General features: G+C 46.1%; 1 protein-coding gene across 1 annotated transcript; it reads left to right on the top strand.

The window, feature by feature from the left end:
• CRHBP (corticotropin releasing hormone binding protein) lies at positions 1–9881 on the top strand. The gene is made up of 7 exons (XM_009988713.2): positions 1–255; positions 705–798; positions 1448–1605; positions 3714–3924; positions 5248–5396; positions 8090–8207; positions 9724–9881. The coding sequence occupies exons 1-7, from the start codon at positions 1–3 to the stop codon at positions 9879–9881; spliced, it is 1143 nt and encodes a 380-aa protein (XP_009987015.2).
• The last annotated feature ends 937 nt before the right edge of the window (positions 9882–10818 follow it).

Here is a 10818-nt window from a genome sequence, read left to right as displayed (position 1 = left end):
ATGGGTTACCCTATCAGTACGGGGACCAAGTGCCTCCCCTCCCAACAGCTCTATAAAAAGAGTCTCTCCAGGATACCCCAGTGGCTCCTGCCTACCGGCACAGACAGGGAGAAACTTGGCCACGGGAGAGAGAGAGGGAGGGAGGGACAGAGGGCCACCGGAGGAGGTGTCAGCATGCCGTCTGCTTTCCAGTTTCAGTGCCACTTCGTTCTCATCTTCCTGGCAGCCTCGAAGGGGGAAACCAGATACCTAGAGGTGAGCAATGGGGCTGACAACTAAAGCGCCTTGCTGGGCTTTTAGCTGCTGCCTTCTAACTTGTACTGCCAGCTTTCGAGCATCATCCTTTTTCCTCTCTCCCTCCTATTCCTGCTCCTCCTGCATTAAACCTACACCTGGGTAACATTAATGCAACCATCCCGTGTGTCATGTTCCCCCTGCAATTTGCTTATCCTCCCTTTTCTCAAACTTGCATTTTTGCTGAGGGTTTAAGAGACTCGCTGTGTACTGAGCTGCTAGGCTCACCTCTTAGGTGCCAGGTTTGTTCCACTCTGCTGCAGGTCGGCAGCTTTCTGACTGAGCTCTTCCACAGCTCTACTGTTTCTGGAGGAGGGATTTAATCTGCTGGTGCCTATTCTTGAGGGGTGCAAGGAGGGGGCTGCATTTCACTTTGCCCCAGCCTCTTCTTGCCCACTTTCTTTCGCCAGGTGAGGGATGCCAGTGAAGACGAGCCCTTCTTACTCCTCAGCGAAGATCTGAAGCGAGAGCTGTCTGCAGGGCAGATCTACCGGCGGTCACTCCGTGAGTTTCTCTGGTGCTCTGGCAGGGACCATTGGTGGGTGGGAGAGTCCTCGGGGGAGCTCGGGGTTCACGGAGGGGAAAAGGGTTATTTGAGAGTGACAGAGCTGCAGGTGCTTTTTGCAGGGCAGGGGGCAGAAGGACAAAGTGTTAAAATGTCAGAAGCACTGCGGTTGAGGCAGAAGGATCGAAATGGGACTCTGAAAAGAGGTTGGGCTCAGAGTTGAGGGTCCTCAATAATAGGAGAGGATGGGGATCTTCCATCCATGTCCCTGGGCGGGGTCACATCTCCAGGGCATGAGACAGGTGTAAAAGCTGTGACGAGAGAGAAATCTGAAGGACTGTGGTGTTTGTGTCCTTGTGCCCATACACACGCACAGAGTTTTCTGCTCAGAGATGCTTCGACATGTCATCCACCCCTACTCCCCCGCCTCTCATCTTACGCTGGTGCTTCCACCTGCAAGTTTCTATTCACCCTCTGATGCTCAGCAGGCTCCAAATTGCTTCAGCTGGGTCTCCCCCTTCTCACTGCCAGCCAGGTCTCAGCGTGGGGTTCTCTCCTTGCTCCCCACTTCCCTGCACCGCGGGAGGTGGTGCTGGGTCTCCCTCCCCAGCAGACTGATGCAGCTGCCCCGTCTCTCTGTTTCTCCAGGGTGCATTGACATGCTGAGTATAGAGGGGCAGTTCACCTTCACCGCAGACCAACCGCAGCTGCACTGCGCGACCTTCTTCATTGGGGAGCCTGAGGAGCTCATCGTGATAGATTACGACTTTGTAAACATCGACTGCCGAGGGGGTGATTTCCTGAAGGTAAGGGGCCAGCAAGCCTGGCTGCGCTTCCCCTTCCCTGCTCCTGCCTGATGTGCGAGACGTTTGCCACATGTGGATGGGGCAGGAAACGCGTGTGTGCACGAGCGTGTGTGTGTTTGCATGTGCAAAACGGGCTTTCGCTAAGCAGCCATCTCTGGCAGGACAGCTGTTCCTCCTCCCTGAGGCACTTTGGGTTCGTCCACCCCCCATCACCACCCCCCAAAAGCAAAGTCAGAGGCAGGCTCAGGATCACTCTCCAAGCTGCAGCACTGGCTCTTCCGAACTTTTCCAGGAGCACCTTTACTGAGTGTCCGTACCTGGGGAGCTGACTGAAAAGTTTGGTCACTGCGAGCAGAGACCCTCAGCCCCGTTCGAAGGGTTTTCTCATTACACCATGAATGACACGAGCCCTGCAGATAATGATACAGCTCTCTGAGCCGCTGTTAGTGCTTCAGGACCTCTGCTTGCGGGTCACAGCATCAGCTTATCGATGAGTGGATCATTGCAGGCTTTCTTTCAAATGGCCCCACTAGAGCTTTGCGGGACATTGGCTCTGAACAGAAAGAGGTTCATGACTCAGAGCCATTTATATTCCAGTATCAAAAAACTTGACCAGCGCATTTTTCTGGCAGGCAGAAGTGTTGACTGAGATCTGGACTCAGTCAGAGAAGAGTCCAGAAGAGAGAGAAGGGGAGGCTCAACGGCCCCTGGCTGCTCCCCTTACCTTGCACCCTGCCCTTTGCTGTGGTAGCCTTGCACAGCACAGACCCTATCCCACCCAGCCCTGAGCTGAGCTCCGGGGAGGAGGAGGAAAGCTGCCCTTCAGCCCTTTCCTTGTCTGCCTCTCTTGGAGAGATGCTGACCCCCTGCTCGCTACCCTGGTGAATCCTGTCCCTCCATCCCCTACCCCTGGCTGGGATCTGTCCCCATGTTGCTACACAGGCTGATTTCAGCCTCTTGTGGGTCCAAGAACTTTGTACCCAGACTTACAGCCACTTACGGAGGCTAGAAAAATGCCAAGAGATCTTTGAAGCTTTATAGAGATTTCCTTCCTTTGACCATGGGGTCCCCAGCTTCTGCATTATACTATTGCATTTATACAGGCAGCTTTTCCCCGGTGTAATTTGAGCATCCATGTCTCATTACTTCAGAAAATTTACAGCTCTGGCAAATCCAGAGACTGATCCTGCAGCTTTCCCATGAGGGAGTCCAACACATACTCACATTAGGATTACTCACTGAAGTGATGGCAGGATCTGGTCCTGGGATTTTTGAAGTATTGACTGGAGGGTGGAAGGAATTACCAGGTGAAAGCAGCAAGGAGGGAACTGAAAAAGCAAGGCAGGCCACTGCGCAGCTATGCTAGAGTTAATACAGATTTCTAGTTCTGACACATTTTCAACACATTTCCCTGAAGTCACTGAGGACAAATTGTTGCTATTTTTGTTGTGAAGGTAAGATTTGTAGAGGTTGCTGCTTTGGGTCCAGCCCAGCAGGCAGCATTTGTTCTGCTTTCCAGTGGTTAGGATGAGTTGAAAGAACAGACGTAAGAGAGAGCAATATCTCTGCCAATAATTCCTCCTTGAAGCTTTATTGTATTCCAATACCTCTGGAAAGCCTCGTGGCCCATTAATGACAAGCTGCAAAACATGGATGGCAGAAAATTACAGGCCAGATGAATGGACTTAATGCCCAGGGTTTCAGAGGGTGACATGTTTCATGCGGCTTCCAAATCAAGCTAGCCAAAAACTTCTGTTAGTAAAAATGAAATTGTGATAGTAAAAAATAAATTACTGATGCAAATGTGGTGATGCTGGAGCAAAAAGAGCTGCTCCCTTCAAAAAAAAGAGACTAAATTCATCACCTGATGAAAATAAAGACAACATTAAAATACACATGTATCCCTTTCCTAAATATGGATTGAAGCTTGAATAATTAGCCAAATGCTACGAAATTGATAAATACAAGGAATTTTTGTTTTTAATTGGTGTCTTTGAACAGGCCATCTGGTGTCAAAATAAAACAGTGTCTATAATACTTCATGTTTCTGTTCTCTGCTAACAGAGTGATAGGCAAAAGCCTTACTTTCAATTATTGAACTCCTGTAGGTATTTGATGGCTGGATACTCAAAGGAGAGAAATTTCCCAGTTCCTTGGACCATCCCCTCCCCACTTCCCAAAGATATGTAGACTTTTGCGAAGGCGGCAATATTCAGAGGAACATCAGGTCATCACAGAACGTGGCAATGATCTTCTTCAGGATTCACCAGCCAGGCAATGGATTTACTATCACAGTCAAGAAAAACACCAACCTCTTTCGTAAGTCTACGTTTTATACTGTCAAATGGGCTTGTGTTTGGGGCAGGAATCAAAATAAATGTGCTGGTTTGCATTGAATTCTCTCACTGATGTTACCTGCACCGACACAGCTCCAGTACCGCCAGCGGAGCCGTGCACACCAGCACACCTGAGGACTTGACTCAGGCTCAAGAAGAAAAGAGTGAAGCATAAGAGATAACTCAGGCGTGGATTCAATATTCAGGACCAGAAGGCTCACTCTTTCAAAGAAGATCTCTTCCAGTCTAATATTGCCGTGTTCCAACACATTTGGCTAGAACAAATAGTATTAATTCAGAGAGTTGAATCTTGGCAATTTCTAGATTTGGGTGAACAATGAGGAAAAAAATATTTGAAAAAATTGGACAGCAAAACCAGTGTATTGAGTAGTTATACGATAGTTATGAGTGATACATGATCCCCAGGATCTATTTGCAAGTTATTTCCCTAAGCCTGTGACCTGGCAAAGCACAAATAATGGCCACTTGCATTGTTTTTCCAAGACAGGACAGGACATTTAACAATTATTGTCCAGGCCAGTCTGATTCAGCTGCCTCACCACACAAAAGTATGAAGATGATGGCATTTTTGCCCTGTCCTTACCCCAAGTTGTTCAGACACAAGCCTGCAAGCTGGGTCTCCACGCTAGTGTGGCTTCATGGGTGTAGGAGTGATTAAGGAGCGCAGCTGCTGGAGGTGGCTGATGTCCTTCACTGGCCTGCTGAAGCAGCCACAGACCTCTGGGTCTGTGTGGAGGATCCCTTGGGTTGCACACGCAAAGCAGATGATAAGCTACGCCCCCATCTGAACTATTCAGTTTGAACTTTAATATAAAATCTGCACGTACTCACTCTAGTTTGAATGGGAGGTTTTTCAGGGTATGTAACTCCGGTTAAGAGGGGCAGAATAGGACTTGGGGGTTTGCTGGCAGTATCAAGCGATAACCAGTCAAAGTTAAACACAAACCCCGCATCCATGTTTAGCCTCCTTCAAGACAGCATATAGTACGAGCCCCCATCAACATAAGCCCCTGATGTACAGATTTGGGGTGTGAGCTCTCCCATTGACAGCTCCATCCTCAAGTTCTGCCAGAGCTCATGCTACACAGTAAGCAATGGGCACGGAATTTTTAGGGAACAAATGCTATGCAAGAACCCCAGAAAATGCCATATGCATATTTTTCAGCATTTGGTTGCAGCTTCAGTAATCAAATCTTCTGTTCTTTGTTAGTACTGTAAGTACATTGTTTTGCTACATGCAGTGATGACTGCACAAATAACTCTTGTACCTTCTCCTGTGCCCCAGCTTGCAACGTCATCTCTCAGACTCCCTCGGGAAGGTTTACCATGGTCATTCCTCATCAGCACAGAAACTGCAGCTTCTCCATAATCTACCCAGTGGTGATAAAAATATCTGATCTTATCCTGGGACATTTAAATGGCCTCTTTTTAAAGGTGAGTTGTTTGTTTTCTAGGAAATTACTACCACGTGCATTTTTCCTGGCCATGGGAGAGGGAAGGGGATGAGGTGTGAATGGCCTGTGGCACTGGCTGCAGAGGCATGTGTGCTCCAGACCACATGCACGCACGCCGAGGGCTCTGGTTTCCCCTCAAGAGATGAGAGCTGGGTCTCCCTCTGTGACTATTGTCTCTGTAATGTTGCAGAGGCAATTGAATTATGCAAAGTACCATTAATGCATGTAAATATTGCTTGCCATAACAAAGGCTAAGAATTTCATTAGAAAGGAGTGCTCTGCCAGAGAGCTGTCTGTCTATATTTAAAATAACGAAAGCAGCAACCACTCTGAATGGAGAAAGGAGGCACGAGTTAGGTGGTGAGGTATTAGCATGGTGAAAATACAAACGACCTCACAACTGATCCCCTGCTTGGCTTGCTGAGCATCCTCTGCTCTGTCTGCTCTGATGCACAGCATGGGGCTGGGGCTTGGACACAGCGTTTGGTGCTTGGTGATGACCGGATGGGAGAGGACTAGAGCTGTTGGTAGTACCTTGTGCCTCGGAGGCCCAGGAAGGTGCAAATTCCAAAATATCCACAAAAACAGGAGCAAGAAAGTTTGCTTTCTGGCGCCAGTAAGACTGGCAGCCTAGGTCCTTCACAGGGACTGCCAGTGCCTGAGCAGAAGTCAAGGCCCACAATGGTTGTGTGCAAGGTGCTGGTGGAGGCAGGACACAAAAAGGCAGCAACAAAAGAGACAATCGATGGGAAGAGGCAGTCAGAGAACCAGTGACAGTCTCTGTCAGTGCAACACACAGGGGTCTCCGCACATCTGGTTTTTTGTTTTGAGGGTGTTGCATCAAAGGATAAAGGAGGGTGTAGAGCAAAATGAAGAAACAGTTATTTGGGTCAGTGTGTGGTACCTCAGCAAAAGGGGCAACATGAGTGAAAGTACAAAGATGGTCTGTTTTGGTCAAGGTAAGAAATAAGCAATAGAAGCTAGCTGTACGTGCTGATCTGCAGCAGGAACAGTTCTTCTAACACTGCAGCAAAGGCGCTAGATTGGGAGGGGGCTAAGCTTCAAAACTAAGATGAAATTAGTAACATCTGAGGTGACAGAGGAAAAGGATCTGCTAGGAATGTCTCAGGAGTCTAACACTGAGGTCTGAGATTTAGGAAGAAAACTGGAAGCTCCTGTGAGGGCTGTCCCATGGAGGCACAAGCAAGCAGGGTGAGGGAGGTCTGGCTTTGGAGGTCACAAGCCCCTGGGTGCATGTTCAGTGGAAAAAAGATTTGAGGAGGTCAGTGGAGAAATGCGTGGAGTTTTCAAGGGATGTTTACGTCTCAGTCACACGGTGAAGAGGAAGCACAAGCGCGCGGGCAGAGAGCAAGGAAAGGGCTGACTGCAGATAGGAAGTGCTCAGGAGAAAAGATCAGCCTGGCAATGCTGAGAGAGACCAACCGCTGGCCAGACAGGGGCAGTTCAGCTTACAGCGTGGTGCCTGAGGACAAAATCAGTCGAAGCACTGTGGATTTTAAATATTGGATGACTTGGCTCAAGTCAGTTCGCAGTTATACTCTAGCTTTACATGCCATTTTCACAGGGACTCTCACTTCCTCACAGAAGAGGAAGAGCCCACTTTGCATACACAAGAAACAATGGCAAAAGAAGGCAAACAAAAATCTTCATCAATAGTACAGCCTTTATATACAAGACATACCCATCTTCCTCCCTTACGAATTAGCTGAAAATAATTGTATGCCCAATTCTGCAGTCCTAGCCAGTGTCCCTGGCCCATCACGAGCTCCTTCTCCCTTCTTGACATCTGTGAAGCAGTAGCAGCAGGACTGGTGGTTCAGGATGGCCAGAAAACAAACATGTCCCAAACTAGGCTTGGAGACACGTGCCCAGTGAGTTGACTTATTCAGCAGTGGGCAGACAAGAGACGATACCAGGATGGCAAATAAAGAAATCGGGCATTTAAACAGTAGCACATGGATCACAGCCCAAAAGTGCACAAGATGTCTGTGCAAGATGCTTTTGGCAAACGGTGTTAACTTTCAGGAAAGGAGCATTTGTGGGTCTAATATACAGTAAGCCATTGTTGTCATACAAAACTACTCTTTTTGTTAATTCTTACTTTAATTAAACTTTGCCAGAATAGTACATTTCAGCAACACTTAGGAATAAGTGCCAGGTTAGATGAGGCTTTGGGCAACCTGGTGTAGTGGAGGATTTCTCTGCCCATGGTAGGGGGGTTGGAACTAGATGATCTTTAAGGTCCCTTCCAACCCTAACCATTCTATGATTCTATGAATAAGTACAATATAGTGGAGTTCAAGTTCCTGCCTGCCAGCTGAGTGTGCATGAGCCCCTGACTGTATTAATTTGATTACATGTCTAAGCATCCAGAGTCAGATTGCTTATCTGCACTAAAAGCAGTTGAATCAAAACCTTAACTACTTGCTAGTAATTTTCAGAATCCTCTTAGGTCTTTCTTTCGAATCCCTTAAGGAAATTAACTGATCAATGTCAAATTGAAATAGTATCGCTCAGGATGAGAACAGCCTGATTTCACATGGGTTAGAGCAGAGAGGACTTCTAAAACCTACTGTTGACTGCAATCATGTCTAGAGAATTGTTACGTTTTGAAAAGAGATGATAAATATCTTTTAACCTCTGTCTTTTTAGAAGCCAACAGCAGGCTGTGCGGGAGTGGGAGATTTTGTAGAGCTGCTGGGAGGAACCAGCTTAGACCCATCCAAGATGTTTCCACTGGCTGATCTCTGTCACTCTTTTCACGGATCTGGTGAGAACTCCTCCTTCCACTTACCTCCACATGATAAAAGAATTAACCAGTGGGAGTTGTGCCAAGCCCCTCCAAACCCGGATTTCCTGCTAGACTGGTGAACTTCACATGTAGCAGAACATGAGAGCTAAAGCTGTTTGACCCTGTGGCTGGGGTGTGGGATACAGCACACCCACAATCACCTTCGCTTGCCCCTGCAGTAGTCATTATAGCAAGGTTAAGTTACATAATTTTAAAATGCTTATCCTATGACATATGTCATTTTTAGAGTATCCAGATGAGCCTGGAAATCAATAACAAATGAAGGCAGAGCAGTTACATTTTCAGTTAAGGAGTTTTTTCTCACTTACTCAGCGTTTCCAAAGCCTCCTTTTCTGCTGCAGGAGTAACACATACTCTAAAGAGCCTCGGAGCTCCCACTCTCTGCTTTGAACCCTGGGGGGGGCTCTGAACCTGCTTCACTATTATGTCAGGCCAATGATGTCTTTCTCCACAAAAAAAAAAAAAAATAAGTAAGTAATTCCCCATTTCCTAATATTCAATACAGCAGAGTACACAGCATAGCAGTGATGCAGCGGACCAGGCCCTGTGGCAGGTGGGTTGTACCTTCGGCGTATGAACCAGTGCATTGCAGCAGCACTGTTTGTGCAGAGTTAGAGAGGAGGAACATGCCTGGCACTTTGGCACTTCACTCCTGCCATCTCCCTTGCCTTTGGTCACACTCCAATTGAATGGTCCAGGCACTGTTCAAAGCTTTAACCAGCAAGCTCTGATGCTGAGAAAATACCGAGCACTGTGGTGAGATTAAAATGTGCTTTCCTGGTGGTGTGAAGGAAGGGAAGTCCTAACTAAGCAGCCTCCACTCTCCCAATGACCTAATGGGTTTCTCCTTTGGAAAGAAATGTACTTCAGGTTCCCCAAATTAAATAAGTTTTGCCAAACCCCTGAAAAATGGCTCATCTAAAGCAGTGGTTAGTGCTATTCTTGATTTCCCCCAGAGTCGGTCTGTACGCTGGGCACCGCCCTTTGAGTTAGTTTGTCTTAATGGGACACTCACACACCTTCATTGCTGTGAAGAACCTCCATACGAACAAAATCACTCATCCCTCTAACAGGGAACATCTCAGTATCACTGATCCTGGATATCTCCAGAATAGGGTGCCATTACTCTTACCCATCGCTCATAGTATCCAACAGCAGCATACCTTCCCAAGAGAAACATCTGCAGACCTCGGCGTTCGTGTTTGTTTGTGCATACAAGAGACTGCGGGTGGATGGGAAGTGACTGGCATTTGCCTGAATAAGGGTTCCAGCGTTTGATTAAACACCCAAACCATTGTAAAGTAAAACTAATACAATTCCACCGCTTGCTCATCATTACTACACACAAATTTGCTTTGTTTCCAAAATTGTATGTATCAGTGCTTTGTCAATTCCCAACACTATACATCTCTTTTCCCTCTCTCTCATATAAATGTATCTTTATATCTCCTCTATATCTCTTTTCCCTAATTAGCCCAAATGAAGATTGGCTGTGACAATACCGTGCTGCGAATGGTCTCCAGCGGCAAACACATCAACCGTGTGACGTTTGAGTATCACCAACTCGATCTGCAGGAAACAGAAACCAGAAAGGAGAATAGCATTGAGGAGTTCTGCTTTCCTAGTATCTGAGAAACCAGGCCACACATTTTCACACAGCTAATGAAAATAAGGCTCTGGTGAATTAAAAAAAAAAGTATTTTTCCTTTAACCAGCCAGTATTATTGAGCCTTTCTATGGTACAAGCATATTTCTTTTTTCGAACAAATCAGTCATTCACTTGAGCAAGTAGGAAAAAGCAACAAATATATTAATCTTTGTTATTACCATTATATTTTTTCTGCAGTATTTAAGCTCATTTACTACATCCAAATTCAATAGCAAGAACAGAAGGCTGTGTTTCCAATATAAATATTATTAGGAAAACAGTCACAAACCTAGAGTATCTAGTCTGAGGACATACAAAATCTACAATAGTATAAACTTCATGCAGTAACTTTATCCTTTTATATCAGATATAAACAAAAAAAATAGATGGTGGAATACGCTTCCAGTTTTGTAAAAGGAAACCCAACATCAGTGTGTGCAAAAACTGCTTGTTTGTTTATGACTATAAATGTACTATTTATGTCTAACGACATGTTTTTAACAGAAATTTATAGCATGGAAACTTCCTTACACAAATTCAAACATGAATAAATACATTCAAAGAGTTGGCAAAACATTACTACGTTGTATTTTTCTGAAGAGCTCTTTTAACCTTCTGGTTAACCTTCCTAAGTCTTGTGCAGTTTTCTGGAAATGATGATTTTGAACATACGTTGCTGTAAAACTGTGGACTGTTAAAGTAGCATTATGGGCAGAAATTTGGATTGCCAATGTTGCATACACCTTCATGTGGAGTATGTTCCAACTGTACAGTTACTGAAACCTTCACAGTTTAAGGTTTTTGGTCAGGTGTCCTGCTGACCTGTGGAGGCAGGGATATACAAATACAGATTGATTTTTTCCAGACTTTTGGTGACCCAGAATAGGAGCGTAAGCCTGGAGAGCTCTAGGAATCCAGCGC

The sequence above is a fragment of the Tauraco erythrolophus genome, chromosome Z (genome assembly GCF_009769465.1).
Source record: "Tauraco erythrolophus isolate bTauEry1 chromosome Z, bTauEry1.pri, whole genome shotgun sequence".
Taxonomy (NCBI): Eukaryota; Metazoa; Chordata; class Aves; order Musophagiformes; family Musophagidae; genus Tauraco; species Tauraco erythrolophus.
The sequence above is the reverse complement of the archived record's forward strand: the minus strand, read 5'-3'. Positions and strand labels throughout refer to the sequence as shown.

Excerpts from the sequence above, each read along its gene's own strand:
- CRHBP (XM_009988713.2), top strand. The coding sequence starts at position 1 with ATGGGTTACCCTATCAGTACGGGGACCAAGTGCCTCCCCTCCCAACAG. Across the intron at positions 256-704 it reads GGGAAACCAGATACCTAGAG|GTGAGGGATGCCAGTGAAGA; the intron begins GTGAGCAATGGG and ends TTCTTTCGCCAG. Across the intron at positions 1,606-3,713 it reads GAGGGGGTGATTTCCTGAAG|GTATTTGATGGCTGGATACT; the intron begins GTAAGGGGCCAG and ends GAACTCCTGTAG.